Genomic DNA, 16,304 nt, shown 5'->3' with positions numbered 1-16,304 from the left:
TGCCTAATTTAATTTCGACAGTATATTCAATCGTTCGATAATGCACGCAGACTATCCATATGATGGCGCTCTTGTGCTGTAAAAGAAGCTTTGTAAAAACTTTATTACTTCTTCCTACAAAACCGGAAGTAGTACGTTCAGTGGACGACTGAGAGCATGCACATTGAAATGTCTCCTACCGGCGTGCTGGAACTATCAAATGCGTGTATGAAATCCTGTGTGGGAATTTTCAACATTCGATCCGGTTTTGAGGTATGTGTTGGTCCAGATTATGTGCACCCCGGAAATCTGTTGTGAATGCAATCTTTTTCTAGGCGATCTGCTTGTCATCTCAGATCACTGTTGCCGTGGTTGTTAGCGCCTGATCTTATTAGCCAGCAAAGAAACATATTTAAATATCTAAAGACTTTGTATGTGTTTGTGTATATATTTAATAATCGGAAGAGTCGTGTGTATTCGACATTACAGCTACGCTTGTTCACAAACTCAAATGTCAGTAAGAAAACAGTACTAACGTAACGTTATAAGATCGATTGAAAACCAATTGATTTGGCTGTCAGTATTTGCAAGGCAGAACATGCTATTCCTTCAGCATTCATAACATTAAGTAATAATAATAAACTTTATTTTATGTAGCGCCTTTAAAAATTGCATCTCAAAGCGCTTTACAAAGATACAGAAAAGATACATAAATATAGGCCTACGTATTTATTATGTCTATGGTCGTCGTAACATATATTTGCATATTGAATTGTGATTGGCCTGAAAACAAGTCGCGCGCTGATTGTAAAGTACGTTAGCCCTGAAACTAAGTGAAATTTAGTCACCATGAAATCATAATGGACAATTCTTGTTTTTTTCTTACGGAATATTGCAGTTTTTGTTAAATTTACCCGTGTAAATGTATTATTTTTTTAAGTTAATGAGCCTAAATAATTAATCAAAATAACTTGATTACTTTTTATAACTTTTGACCTCCCTTTTGCAACATGTCTTCTCTGATGACGTGTTTACTGGCGCGAGGGCGTGGCAATCTGTCACTCACATGAGATTGAAGCAGTAGCAAACCACAATGATCCAATCAACTTCCATTGAACAAAGTCAAGTCCTGCCCTACATTTTTTTTTCTTGCTTGAGAAGCCAATCAGATATACAGGTATCACAATATGGAAGAAAAGACGATAGCAAATGAATAGTTGCTTGCTATAGTCTTCCATATCGTCATATCTATCTTGACTTTAAATGCTGTTCTCTTACTGACTGGCATGCACTTGTATTTCCTTCAGTAAATGCAGATGTAGTTTGAAATGTTTGCTTTGTGTATCAGCCTGGAATAGGTCAGTTGATGTCTCAGAAATGAAATATTCTTTCTCACTGCAGCGTGTTCAGGCGGTGAGCCAGGTGACAAGGTTATGTCAAGTTTATGGCAGCAGGACTCATCAAAGAATGGAAACTTCAGTGGCGTGAAAATGAACAGCAAAGGCACTGGTATAGGGGCTCCGACCCCAGCAGTGGTGGGGTATTTGGGAAAAGTCAGTTATGCTCAGTTCTCTTCCTCTGTCACTCGTGCAAAGCTCCCCTGTCACCTTCAAAATTATTTCTATATTGTATGGACAATTGTATTGATTTGATGCCCACCACAAACGAGAAACAACACGGAAATCTGTGATGTAAAAGGCGAAAGAATAGTCATAGAAGCACTTTAGTTATGTACTGTACACTAATGTCTTTTTCTGTAAGGAGTGTGGTTGTTTGTTTTAAAGCTTTCTGTGATTTCTCATCTGTTGTTCTTGGTTTTTACAGTGTGAAGACAGAAATGCCTCACCTGGGAACTGTCCTTGGTGCTTGGTAAAAGGTCAGAAAAATGCCCTCCGCTTTTATGCTCTCAACTTGGAGGAGACTGTTATGCTCTGTACAAATCCAGGGGTGAGGCCGGTTATCCATTAACACTTGAGTTTCTACAACATTACAAATGTTTTTTTTTTTTTTTTTTGCTTATCATGAACTGACATTTTAATAGATAATCGTGTGAATCTCACTAAAACCTGTCAAGAATATATCTGGGTCATTTTACCCTAAAATCAAAAGGACTAAATGATTGTTTTATTGAATAAAAAATAATTCATAATGTTGCATTGTGAAACTTAAGACCAGTAGTGTAGCCAGAAAATCATCTCTGGGTGTGCATAAGAAAAACTGGGTGTGCCACATTTATTGTCAGATTAATATGCAACTAAAAACCTGACCCGGCATATCACTAACTTTACAGAATAGACTGGGCTGATGTGTAAAACTACTCAGGCTCACCACATAACCATAATACTAGGCCTATATACAATATAACTCAGGGCTCAACATTTACCCCGGATTTCCACCAACTGCAGAACGGCTGCGGATCGGCTCCGCTGCGTGTCGAATCCGTGCTCCGCCGGCAATACCTACCAGATACGGATTTGTTGCGGAACGGCTGCGGCCATGACTGACAGCTGAAGTCACGAGGACATACGATATCTCGCGAATTTACGTTTAATCGCGCGATATAACAGGATTTAGTTTCAATAAACAGAACCACAAAACCAACAACAGTTTGTTTCCATCCAGAGGAGTACAGGGGAAACAACTCTGTGCTGACCTGCTGATCTCCCTTTTTTGTGGAGATTATTGTGATTCTAATACTATATTTATAATTAAATATAATCAACTTATAAAATGCTTAATGTTTATTTGGGTTCTTTTTTGAATGTATTGGGAAAGTAGTAGGCTGTGTAAATAAAGTTAAATATTGTTCTTGTTGGAAAAGGGAAAACTATATTTTTATTTTGGAAATTACCGGATGTTTTATTTAGTTTCTGTGCTCGACTTCATGCGGCGTTCTCCGGCATCCGGCAAAAATAGAAACTCTGCGTATCTTCTCCGGGGGGCTGCAGGACGCAGGAGCTGGGACGGAGTCGGAACGCAGTCAGTGAAAATGCACACATTGACTTTAATGGAAACCTATTGACTCCGCCGCCGTTCCTGAGCGGATCCGCAGCCATTCCGCAGTTGGTGGAAATTGGGGGTAAGGCTTTTCATGTGCTTGTCCTTCGAACAAGTAAATTGGTCATTCACTTGTCCAAGTAAAAAAAATTGCTTATACGGAAAAATATTTTTGTGTGTGTTGTAAATTATAATTTATTCTGAAGCAATTTTCTCGTCAGTGTTCAGTCAGCTTTTACATATTTAAATTGCATATGTATGATATTTTAACCTTTATAGAGAGCATTTTTCCCTAATCGTTTTAAATGTTTCATCTTTCTTAAATTTGATCAATAAATTCAATTGGAATAATAAGACACTATATGGCTGTTACCAATCAAATGAATTAATTTACACTGAAAAATTACAACTGCATTAAATAATGTTATGAGATTGTTTTAAATATTTTTTGAATATACAAATATGAAATATCGAAAAGAATGATAGCCTTTTAAACACGAAACTAAACCACCAGTAGGGGGCGGCAGGTGACCGTCTTAATGAGTGAGTTATTGAGTCATTTATTCAAATGATTCGTTCAAATGACTGAATTGTTCAGGAATGAGGAAGTTGAATCTTTGACTCAACCGATTCGGTTAAAGCGTTGAATCATTCAGTAATGCGGTTATGTGTTCCTATGAGATGCGCTGTGGTTCTGCTGTGATCTTTGATTGGAACTATTTTCGCTGTTCAAATAGAACAAAAACATTATTGTCTAAAATATAAGTGACTTGATATGAATTACTTTTTTATTGAACTGCGGCTGCCATATGAAATCAATGTCACATTTTCAATCTTGATGGTATTCAGCACTCGTGGTCGTGTGATGTTGCTTAACTGTATCATATTATAAATATAAAAACTCCACATTACATAAAAAAACTTTAACCAATTTATGTTCATTAAGTTTCTTTGTGTGAACTGCGCTCATTTGTTTCCATTAATTTTCTCCTCATGAGGCTGCGCGTGCGCGAGCCTCAACAGCGCAACCGTCAGAAAGTCAGAGGCTGTTTGCGGATTGGTTGGCAGTCCGAATGTCGGCAGATATTCTGTTAACGATAATAATTTAAAAATTAAATTAAATTTGAACTTACAAATATTGTAAGTAAACAACAATAGTTCAAGTTTAGAATTTTTTTTTTATTAAGACTTTAAAAAATAATTCTGCTTCTATTTTTAGGTGTGCCAGCTGCCACTGTGGGTGGCACAGGCACACCCTGGCACACCCGTGGCTACGCCTATGCTTAAGACTATGCCCTACTCACTCTGAAGGGCAGAACATGACCATAAATTATTAAATTACTTCCTTGCAGTGACCATTGCATGTTCCTAGGGCTGCAACTAACGATTATTTTGATAATCGATTAATCAGACGATTATTTTTTCAATTAATCGGATAAAAAAAAATTAATTCTATTTTTTTGTTTATTGACTAAATAAAACCCCGTTACACTTTATTTTAAGGTGTCCTTGTTACAGTGTAATTATATATTTAAGTACAGAGTGATATTAAGTAACTACATGTACTTACTATAGGAATAGGGTATGATTGGGATTTGGTTGAGGGTTAGTTGCATGTAATTATGCATAATTTACTGTTATTACAACATATGTAACAAGGACACCGTAAAATAAAGTGTTACTTAAAACCCTAAATTAGGATATTTATGTGTAAAAGTGTACTTTAAAAAGTGCCACACATTGAGTTTTAGTAATATCAATATTTGCATTGTTTTTAATGATAATCCTGATGGCAAGTTGACAACCATAATTAATGTTAAAAAAAAAACATTTATATCCAACATATTGTTTTAACACAATTTTTGTTAAAACAAATTTACACAGACATGTTGTTCAGATGTGAAGATATAAACTAAAAACATCTAAATATATAATTAATTTAATTTTTATTTAAAATTAATTGAATTATAAGGATACATTGATAAAATAAATATAGAAAGACTGAAAACAAGCATGTGAACGTAGAGCTGCAGTAGATCGCGTTTGAAAAACAATTAAAACTTAATAGACAAATGCTGTAAATAGAGAACGGAATGGAGGTACGCAGCAAGCTAACAGGCTTGATTAAAAAGACAGGAAAAATGATGCATTAGTGCACAAGCATTCGCTGAAAACCACCGAGTACAGTGACTAAAACAATCTTTTACTGCTGCTGTTATTAACTGCCTTTATATTTAGTGCTTCGCTTTGTAAAGACTGTTTTAATTTAACCTATTTCTGCGGTAGCGCTATTTTAATCCATCACTTATGTTGCGAGCGAACTGATTGCGCAACCTGATGCTCGAGACAAAATACAGACATCCCAAGTCTCCCGGAAGTTCTGGGAGTCACCCGCATATTGATAGCGGCTTATGCGGCTCCCTGATGCCCGCAAATTAGTTCAAACTCCCGGGATTTGAGCGCGCATGCAAGACAGAAGAGACTGTGCTCCAAACCGTGTAGCGCGAGCGCGCGGCAGAGCAACGGAGGGAGAGAGGCCTTGCGTGTGTGCGTATGTGCCTCACGAAGCGCGTGTAAGACAGAGAGCATCCTGATTGGCCTGTTTCAACCAATCACCAGTAAACACTCCCCGTGACGTAAGCAGACCAACTAATCGATTATGACATTCGTTGACAACGATTTTCATAATCGATTATTATCGATTTTATCGATTAGTTGTTGCAGCCCTACATGTTCCCTTTGCTAACGGACCTGTGGAAGGGCCTTTCGTGAAGGGATTCAGTTGTTCGCTTTTGTTTGGAACGCTCCTACAAATGACGTCCCCTTCCCGAAGTGCCCTTCAAGGGTGCAAAAAACGCTGTTTGAAATTTGCCCATGATTGATGCTATGCACCAACTTTTCAATGATTCTTCTCAGTGGTCAAAGACGGTCAGCTGAATAATGGGTTGCGCCACCTAGTGTGCAGGCGTAAAATGCATTTCCAGTCAGCGCCACCTATCGTGCAGGCATGAATTAGATTCAAGAATCAATCGTTTCGCGATCGGTGTGAACACCATTTGTAGCCGCTTTGTTTTATCGTTCCAAAAGACATTGGGAAAAATAAAACATTTAAATTGTATTTTCACATTTATGATGTGATTTATGCTGTTGATTTAAAAAAAAAAAAAAAAAAGAGGTAAGTGATGACAATCATCTCTGAAAATCTTGTGACTCAAAAAAGTAAAATGCATGTGCACATTCCAGTAAAAATTTGAATTACAGTGAGAGGGTAAATGTGCCTAATTTGTTATGAAAATGTCAATATTATGTTAATTAAATTTTACGTGGCAAAAAAAAAATATTGTTCTAAAATTAGCCTTTATTTACTTACTGCAAAATATAATTGTTTTCCTTTTGCTTTTGGTATGAGGTGCTGAACATGTTCTTGACAAGTTTTGTGATATTGACCAACTGTTTATTGTTTTTGGTAATATGATATTTGTCGTATATTTGATGCTTGTGACTCATTTTAAAGAAGACTGATGGGCCAGTAAAATGGTCATTTACATCTGTGGTGTGTTTTTCTGTCGCTTTGCAGTGCCTTTACCCATTGGTTAGTAGATCTCTGGAAGATGTGCGTGCTGGTTTGTCTAAAGATGGATGCAAGAGGAACATCTCTTCCCTGTCCGATGTCGATGAAGCATCCTCCCCTTCAAAGCGATCGAGAGAGGAGAAACTGGACATTTTGTCTGCTGAGCCTGAGCCATGTGGTGCTGATGTCATTGACGACACCCTTCCAAAGGATGCTGGTGAAGAATCAATACTGGCAAAGACTGTCTCTATTAAGGGCACTGAGGAACAACATCCTAAAGAGCTACCTGCTGCTACCCATGAGGATTTAGATCTGTGTGACAAGAAGGATGTTTGTGTATCTAGTACTCAAGATGAGGTCGAGGAGATCTTCGGAATGGATGTAGATATGGAATCATCAGAGCTGGTTCCTGTGCAACCTCATCTCTTCTGGAAAAATGAGGACAACCTGTGTTGGTTGGATTCGTTGTTGGTGATGCTCGTGAATTGCAAGACCATCAGAGAGACTCCATGTCAGAATGTAAAGCTCATAGACAAGTTGACTTCAGAGATTTGCAGCAACTCCGCCGTCTGGAACCTTTGCTCTACATATGACAAGACACGTGCATATCTAAAAGCCAAGGAGCAACAGTGTGAAGGTAAAAGGAAGAGAAAATTAACTAAAGGGACCACCTTGTGTTACCACATATATGTATTTGTATAATGTTATGTGAGTTTAATATATAGTTATATTACAAATTAAAATTATTTATATGTATTATTCAGAATGAAATATCAACACACGATTTTTGTTATAAATAGATATCATTGGTTAAGGGTAAGCGATATGACCAAAATCTTATATCACGAGATGTCATGAGTAATTTTATTTTCTGATAACTATATAGATCATGATAGTTATTTTTGCTTATGATATTAAAACATTTTTATACCATCGAAATTTCATAATTCTCGTCACCAATTCCAATACCGCAAACTAATACTAGCCTACTAACCTGATAAAATAAGAACAAAGAAACTGATAATTACAATATGAAAAAATTCTATGAATACACAAAAATGAAATAGACCTACCTGAAAATCTTAAAGCATTAGAAATAAGAAATAGCTACTACATATGTACTGCTAATCAAATGTACAAAAACACTACATAGCTACATAGCACACAACACTAAAATACATTTATTCTTATTAAAGTAACAAAAGTATTTGTATATATAATAATAGCATTTTCTTTCCCCATCTGTTTACATTCACTTAAGACATAAATGACACGATGCATTACACGAAGTGTAAATGAGCTCTTTCGCTGCTTATTGCGTTTGAATGGTCTAAAATAACTTGTTTTTCAACCTCAAGGCTTGAAAAAATGCATTCAAATGCATTCAAATGTTGAGCTTTTTGTGATCCCGCAGCACAGCTGTTTGACATGAGCGTAACCGCGATAAAGAGAAATCTCTACTGGTCGACAAATTTGTACTGGTTTGTGTTTACTGGTATATCGTCCACCTCTACCAATCATAATATATGTATATAAAAAAAAATTATACTACTTATATATTTAAAGAGCCCCTATCATGCTATTTTAAAGGTTTTTAATTTTGTTGTCGTGGTCTCCTACAATTTACACCTAATTCTAGAAGAGTCTGAAAATGGTTTGTTCGAAGATTAAATCTCTACTTTCCGCGAGCCTACTCGGATCTGATTGGTCTGACGGCCCAGTCTGTTGAGATTGGTCAACCACTTACAGTGCATGTAGGAAACAAAACACACATAATCTGATCTTCAGCTCTGGATTTTTTCTCAGCACTTGTGTATACACCGTGATACAAACAGTAATGATGGCGTCAGTTTTACTGTATCAGTTCCAGCAGGAGTCCTCATCCCTTAGAAGTGCTTGCAAAGTGGATTTGTCTTCTTGAAATTTCGACAACACAAACCAAACTATTCCAGACCTCAGCATACAGTGTTTGAGAGCTGGTCAAAGTAGACGTTTTTCACGGGCAGCCAATAGCCGCTTACTATTTTCACTGTCTGTCAGGCCAGAGCGAGCCAGGACTTTCAATGGGCCGGGCTGGACTAATACCCTCGAATTTATAGCGCCGAGCCAAAAACCATGCTGCGTTTCCTCAGTCGGACCAAAAGATCCGCAGTGCTTCACTAAAAATCCTGCCAGTAACACGCTCCTCTGGAACAACGTCACACAAACTCATTTCACCAAAAAATTTAAGTTTTATCAGAAAACTAATCAAAGAAATCACTGGAAATTAGCGAGATTGCAAAACGTACATGATAAAAGTGGATTTTGTGTTGTTTACCTAAAAATTAAAACCCAAACATCGATGTTTTATACTAATAAGTGATACATTGACCATAATACATTTATTTTTGTCAAGATTGCACATTAGTCACACTAATGGTAAATTGGTATTTACCGTTATCTCACAAAAGAAAGAGTGCCAGTGGAAACGCTTTTGGCCCGATAGTGGAAACGCGGCTAGACCCTAGGCTGGCATTATGCTAATTTATTACATTGTTACGTAGATATGTAACTGGAAGTGAGACTGGAATTGCTGATGACTCGTTTCGGCAGTTCAGAATCATTTAATTTTTTTTAGGAGACGACAACTTTATTTGTTGTGCACTTTGATCTTTAAAAACGTTTACATTTATAAACGGCTAAATTACACACTCCATGAAATGTAATATTAGAAAAAGCATAATAGGGGCACTTTAATACATTTATATTGATATAAAATGACATTTAGGCAAGGCAAGGCAAGTTTATTTATATAGCACATTTCATACACAATGGCAATTCAAAGTGCTTTACTTAAAATAAAATGAAAATAATCAAAACAAATAAGAATAATTAAAACAGTTTAGAATAAAAAATAAAATAGTCTAACTTTTAAATTAAAATAAATTTAAAAGTTGTTTACATAATAAAATGATGTATGTTCCCATATATCAATAAACTATAATTTTTAATGAAATTAAAAGGTTTTTATTAGTTAATTTGAATATTTTTAAGAGCTTATCTGTTTTTCCCTTGGCAGATAAGGTAACTAGAGTCCCTGCTGATGTCCTGGATGAGGCAGAGCGGCAGCTGTCTGCGTACCGTCAGTCACTCTTCAAACTCCTCCAGCCTACACTGAAGTGTGAAATTGGTAAAAACATCTGCTCATAAAATCATTTTATTTCAACGTGTTTCTTGGCATTTGTATCGAGTGATAATCTTTCTGTCTGTCATGCAGGTCAGCAGGAAACACCTGTGTTTGCGCTCCCTCTCCTTCTACGGTCAGACAAGTGGGCTCAGGATCTTTTCCAGCATACTGTCCGTTGGGAATTTAAGTGCACTTCTTGTAGTTATACTGTAAGCGACAGGTAAGGATTTACACTTTTAATTTAAAATCATTTGTATTTGGTGATTAAACGGCTTTTGATTTAGTAGATAATTGTTTTGGTGTCAGCGCACACACACACACACGTAACACAACCCTCCTTTTGTCTTGCAGTGTTGAGAAGACTCTTACAACATTAACTCAGATTCTGAATAATTGGCACCCACTAAAAGCCATCCACCGCACTCAGTGCAGTAACTGCAACCGTAAAAACCAGAGGAGGAAAATGGTGCTTGAACGGTAAGAGTTGGAATAACTATAAATTCCCTTATTTCTTTCTTCCTTATCACCTTGCTTCATCACAATTGAATATTTGAAACTCTGTTGGTCGTTGTGGTTTGATAATTGTCTTTCTGTTCATTTTTTGCAGGTTGTCCCCTGTGTTTGCACTGCACTTTGTGGAGGGCTTGCCCAGGAAAGACCTCTCTAAATACTCGTTTGAGTTCCAGGACGTGCACTACAATGTCAGCACTTTTATCCAGTACAAAAAGCATCTTCAGCACTTCGTCACTTGGATCCGTCAGAGCAATGGTGAGTCTCCAGTTTGATTCTGTGAGTTCATTAGCTGATCTACTTACACTACCATTCAAAAGTTTGGAGCCAAAGTTGTTACAAAGTATTCATATTTCAATTAAATGCTGTTCTTTTGAACTTTCTATTCATTAAAGAATCCTGAAAAACAAATTTCACAACTAATTTCAACATTGATGATGATAATGTTTCGAGCACCATATTAGAATCATTTCTGAAGGATGACTTTGTCACCACAGGAATAAATTACAATGGATTAAAATAAAAAACACTTCTCTTGAACTGTAATTATATTTCACACATGCACAACTGACTTAAGGTATTGGTATCTATAAGGTAGTAAATTATTTATTTTATTTTAATGTTGCTAAAAACACCACATCATTCCTGCTTAGATGCTGTGCCCAAAAAATAAGCTAAAAAATGATCTACTGTTATCAACTTGGATTTACAGACAATTCTTCTGGTTATCTTTGATTAGTTGCTCTGGAAAATATGGAAATGTTTATCCCAAACATGCATGATTTGAAATTAATAATAGGTAATTTGATAGATACGCAGATACTACATTTCTCTACCGATAGCCGATTACTCGGTTAACAACAGAGCCCAAACTATTGAATTCAATTACTAGGGGTGTAACGATACACAAACCTGACGGTTCGGTTCGTCCCACGGTTTTGAGGTCTCGGTTCGGTTCTGTTCGGTTCATTTCGGTGGGGTGGGGGGGTTTAGAAAGCTAAAATTGCTTTTATTTTTTATTAAACAGTGCTTTAATGAACAAATTGTGTCCTTGTCTTTAAATTAATTCAATTACAAGTAAACGTTTCTCAAGGATAACAAAATGATCTGCTAATGCTGTAAACTACAGCCCTTACTTGCACATTACTATAACATTAAAGCTTAACAACAGAGCCTAGACTTTTAGCCTAAATGATATAATAATAATCAACACTCAAATAACAAATTGTATGAAAACATGTAAACTGCACATAAGGCAATTTTTGCATTAACATGTTTTTACTCTAATTTGTTATTGTTATATAATAATTTACACAGTTGCTGTTATTTTCATATAATAATTTACACAGTTGCTGTTATTTTCATGACAACTATTTTAAACATACATTAAATAATCAAGATATCATAAACAGGTTAAGTAAAATATAATATATAGGCTAATATATAGCATTTATTTAGTGAAAGAGTTAGCAAACCAGCAAGCTGTGGACACTAAATGACTTGCCTGAGGTAAATATAAAGCTATGTGAAAAACTAAGCATTTTATTGACGTATTTCCGCTGTTGAAACATTGATTGAGTGTTTACACGAGTTATGATGCCTTTCAGTAAGTATACTGTATCTTTCAACATACCTTCGGGTGTCCATTCATGTTTATTCTGTAACTGAGGAAGAGATGATCGCGCCCCGCGCTGCCGCATGCATACAGTGATATCTGTCACGCCACATCTAAGAGCGCCAAAACGGCATTTATTGTTTGCATTTCGTGATCAAATAGACATAATTTGAAAGATTACACCTTGCTTATTATCAAAAGTAACAAAACACTGAGCTTATTGTGATTATATGTGGTTAATGGTGGTTAGGCAACAGCCCTGTATTCGTTGTGTACACATAACACATGAGGTGCAATGAGCCGGGGCTGGGCGGGGCAGCAGGGGGCGGGGCGTGCTCGGTTCGCCTTGAGAGTATCGCCATACGTATCGCGTTTTTTCGGTTCGGTTCAAGTATCGTTACACCCCTATAAATTACTATTTATTTTCAGATATAATAATTACACGCAGATAAAAACTAATATCTTTGTATTCCTCTTTGTTGCACACAAGGTATATTTCATTAACACTTGTCTTTCAAATTCATTCAAACATGCATATATTATTAACAGTAAATAAGCTCCTCTCTAGTGTATTTTATTCCTAACTAACAAACTGTGAACATTGGATAACTTTCCTGAGGTAAATGCAAGGTTAAGTGACATTGTTCACTAGCTGTTTTATTGATATCTTTCTGTGGTTGAAACACTTATTGAGCATTACATGAGACATGATACATTTCGGTAAATTGTACTGTATCTTTCAACATAACCTTCTGATGTTCATGCATGTTGTGGAAGTGGAAGAGACGACTCGCGCTCTGCGCTGCCAACCAAACATTTTATTTAACATAAATTATTATGTACATTAGTATTTACACTAACAAAAAAACTCTCACAAGGAAGTACTTTCAGAACTTGTGGAGCAAAACAAATCTAAATAAATAAATATAATAACCTTTTTCTATTATAAATACTTTTTTCCCTCCAGTACCTCTAACAAATACTCACACTCACGTTAATACCTGGGAATGTGAAATGCTGACCAACCATACGGTTTAACAAACAAACATAATTTACTATGTACGTTAGTAGCATATTTATGTTTACAAAAAAAACTGTTGCAAGAGGTAGACTTTGAGAACTTTTGGAGCATAATAATAAACCAAAAAACAAAGCAAAAAAAACATCTTTATTCTATTTGGCACCCAAAATTATAACTGCATTATGGCTACTTTCCACATTTTACTGCATTTTCTTGATTCCTTCCTTTTATCTAAACTTTCCAAACAGATGCCTACGTCTGTCATTTACAGATACAAACGGTTGGCCTACATCGTTAAGGTCCACTTTGTCAAGGGCCTCTTGATATACATGACATAGTTACATTATTAAGGCGCTGACTTCTATGAGTCTATCAGCACACCCCTAATTAAATGGTAAAATGGTAAATGGTGTCTGCCATACAAGGCGCCATCCAGCTCGTCGGGAGCAGCTGGGGTTAGGTGTCTTGCTCATGGACACCTCGACACTTGGTCAGGTGGAACCGGGGATTGACAACCTACATGAACCACTGAGCCACTGCCGCCCATAATTAATGCTCCTAACCTTGAAAGATTGCAGAAGTCACTACTACTGCTAGTTATTTGTGTGGCTAGTTATTTTTGCCTACTTACACTCTGCTTTATGAAAAAGCTTCGTATGTCCCCTTTCTTCTTCTTGGGTCACATAGCTGATCTACAAAAAAACGGAATATTAAAATGTTTTACTCTGGCCTTTGTATATGGCAGGCAGAGAGACAGCCCTGGTAACTTACCGTCGGCGTCGTCACGCGCACACATACACACACACACACACACGCACACACCACCCGCTCGCCGCCAGTGAGCGCAAGCACAAAAAGTAGTCCCGGCCCGCGCGTATAGCCTGCCTGTCAGATACCCCGCCGCCAATCAAATTACGGCGTATCTTGTACTGTCGTCGTCCTGGCCGTTGGAATCGATCCAAATAGCAGCGCAAAGATCCAAATGCAGCGCAGATATCAAAATAGCAGTTTAAAGGAGCTTGCTAAATATTGGTGGGGACAAATTTGTCATCTCAAAATATTGATTGGGACTAGTACCTAGCGTCCCCCCCCTAAACCTACGCCCTTGGCTGCCGCTTGAACTGAGTGATAGGGTCAAATAGAGCCTGCTTTTGTCAAGTCACCTTTATTTTTATAGCACTTTATACAATAGAGATTGTTTTAAAGCAGCTTTTCAGTGATAACAGGAAAATTATGCATTTCGACTGTTGTTCAGCTGAAGTCAGTTAAGTGTTGATTCAGTTCCGTTGTAAAGATCATCAAGTATTAAATAAGTTCATTTCATCTAAAAAGCAGTTCTTCATAAAATTATGTCATCGTCCGTCTGAGTTCAGTTCTCATTCAACAGCGTCAGTACAGTCAGATCAATCAAATTGTTGAATATTATTAAGTGTCCTTGAATTTTAACTGTTAATGCGTTATCACGTTAACTTGCCCTAAATTCAATAAAAGAGAGATTTTCTTCACACACAGTATGAGTTGCAGTCTGACACGTTTTTCCGCCCGCTTTTGATTGACAGGTTATAATCCTAGTTAATTTACATGTCTGTGTTCTGTCTTAAAGGCTCGTGGATGGAACTCGATGATTTGAAACACCCTCACTGCAAAATCCACAAGAGGTTTTCATTTCCTGCCAATGAAATTCACATTGTTTTCTGGGAGGCAGACTCCACTAAAGATAAAGCTTCAGTGGTTAGCTCACTGACAGCTCCCTCGGCGGTCACAGATGTCGATGATAAACTCTCGGACAAACTGTCAGACTCTGTGGCCAATGACACGTGTGTCATCAGCGCGCTTACTGTGGGAGACTCCACTGCTGTCAGCACTCTGGATGCATCCATTGGCAGCACCACATTACTGGACACATTTGAGGGTCTGTCACACACAGACATTGTGACCCTCACTCTTGTTGATGTGAACGGAGTCACTGAGGATCTTCAGATTCCCCAGAGCCCAGCCGTCGTTCCGGTCACTCTCCCTAGTCTTTCAGTAGCATCTAGTTTGTCCAGTTGTCAACCTTCAAACCCTCCAAAACCTTCTGATTTGAAAAGGGAACTACTTTCTGTGGCCAATCCAGTTGTGGTGAAATCATCAGAGGCTACAAAAGTACATGCACCTTCACCACTTTTGTCCTCATTACTTCAACGGCATCCATCCTTCCATTCTACACCAGTGAGACTTCCTCCTCCTGCTCCAAAACCAAAGCTCAGTCTGAAATGCGAAAATGAAGCTCTACCAGCAAAGCCGGCCGACATGTTTGGTGGCTTCATAACCAAGAAATTGGCAAATTCAATTTGTGCGAATCCTGCTGTACCGCCTCAACACAAACCAGTCACTCTTCCTGGTGGTATGCGTCCACCTGTTAAGAAAACTCCAAGCTTTTCAGCAGACCAGCAGCCCATTAACACTACAGAAGCCCTCAGGCTAAAGTTAATGAAAAAGCTCAAGGCCAAGAAAAAGAAACTGGCCAAGCTAAACCAGATTCTGGGAAGCGGAGGAGAAGCTGCACCCAGACCGGACAGCACGGCCCTCTCGTCGCCCTACTCCGTCACCTCTAGCACTTCGGCTTACGACAGCCCGGCATATGACCAGTTCTTCGCTGAGCTTTTGTCACCTGTGACGACCGCCAGTAACCTCTCACCTGACAGCACGGGTCTCCTGGAGATGTTGAACAATGGCCAGAATGGCGAGACGACAAATGGAAGCGCACAGCAAAATTCTTCAGTAGCAACTGTGGTTCCAGAAGCAACTTTAAACTATTCATCTTCTACTAATGACTCCATATTTGATGAATATATACAATCAGGGATGGGCCAGACTGCAATTGAGAGTACTGATTTTAATGGATTAGATATATTTTTCTGATTAAGAAAAGACTTTTAGACTTTAAAAACCATGAGATTGGTCTGGTGTCTTAAGTTGTTTCTAAGAACTGTTCTTTGTAGTTTTCTATTTGGAAAGAAATACTTTTTTTTTTTTTAGGAAAGCGTGTGGTACAACATCAGTTAATTGAAATCAGTTCATATTTTGCCTGATCTACTTGGAGACTAAAGAACATTTACATGGCGCAATGTTTGAAGATCACATTATGAACAAGGTAATTGTAAAGGTTTGTACAGATGTCTGTTTATAAATGTTTTTTTGAGTTGTCCTTTTTTATGGTTCTCACAATATTTAAGCAGTTCACATTAAATGCTCTCAAAAACAGAATACAGTGTGGTTAATGACATTTAATTTAGCTTTTGAGTTAAAAGCGCCTCACAATGATTCTATATTGAAATCCTACAATTGGTTTTAATTTGTTCATGGCTTTTCCAGTGTTAATACATGATTTTATGTGTGTCAGGGGCTCGACATTAATGCTTGTCCGGGACATGTTTAATTTTTGAAGGGGAAAGTGAATTTT

General features: G+C 37.5%; 1 protein-coding gene across 4 annotated transcripts; it reads left to right on the top strand.

Annotated features, from left to right (window-relative positions):
* On the top strand, positions 1 to 15,792 carry uspl1 (ubiquitin specific peptidase like 1). 4 transcript variants are annotated; one of them, XM_056271277.1, is made up of 10 exons: positions 135 to 252; positions 1,381 to 1,532; positions 1,804 to 1,926; positions 6,554 to 7,184; positions 9,606 to 9,716; positions 9,804 to 9,933; positions 10,065 to 10,190; positions 10,321 to 10,481; positions 14,463 to 14,924; positions 14,958 to 15,792. In XM_056271277.1, the coding sequence occupies exons 2-10, from the start codon at positions 1,413 to 1,415 to the stop codon at positions 15,761 to 15,763; spliced, it is 2,670 nt and encodes an 889-aa protein (XP_056127252.1). In that variant the 5' UTR covers positions 135 to 252; positions 1,381 to 1,412; the 3' UTR covers positions 15,764 to 15,792. The 4 variants fall into 4 exon arrangements, with proteins under 4 accessions (XP_056127251.1, XP_056127252.1, XP_056127250.1 ...); XM_056271275.1 differs by having other exon boundaries at positions 14,463 to 15,792; XM_056271276.1 differs by lacking the exon at positions 1,381 to 1,532 and having other exon boundaries at positions 1 to 252; positions 14,463 to 15,792.
* The last annotated feature ends 512 nt before the right edge of the window (positions 15,793 to 16,304 follow it).

This window comes from Rhinichthys klamathensis, unplaced genomic scaffold (assembly GCF_029890125.1).
Source record: "Rhinichthys klamathensis goyatoka isolate OS25496 unplaced genomic scaffold, OSU_Roscu_1.1 h1tg000314l_1, whole genome shotgun sequence".
NCBI lineage: Eukaryota > Metazoa > Chordata > Actinopteri > Cypriniformes > Leuciscidae > Rhinichthys > Rhinichthys klamathensis.
Note: the sequence above shows the minus strand (reverse complement) of the source record. Positions and strands in the feature narration are given on the sequence as shown.

Excerpts from the sequence above, each read along its gene's own strand:
- uspl1 (XM_056271275.1), top strand. The coding sequence starts at position 1,413 with ATGTCAAGTTTATGGCAGCAGGACTCATCAAAGAATGGAAACTTCAGT. Across the intron at positions 1,533-1,803 it reads TGGTGGGGTATTTGGGAAAA|TGTGAAGACAGAAATGCCTC; the intron begins GTCAGTTATGCT and ends TGGTTTTTACAG. Across the intron at positions 1,927-6,553 it reads TGCTCTGTACAAATCCAGGG|TGCCTTTACCCATTGGTTAG; the intron begins GTGAGGCCGGTT and ends GTCGCTTTGCAG.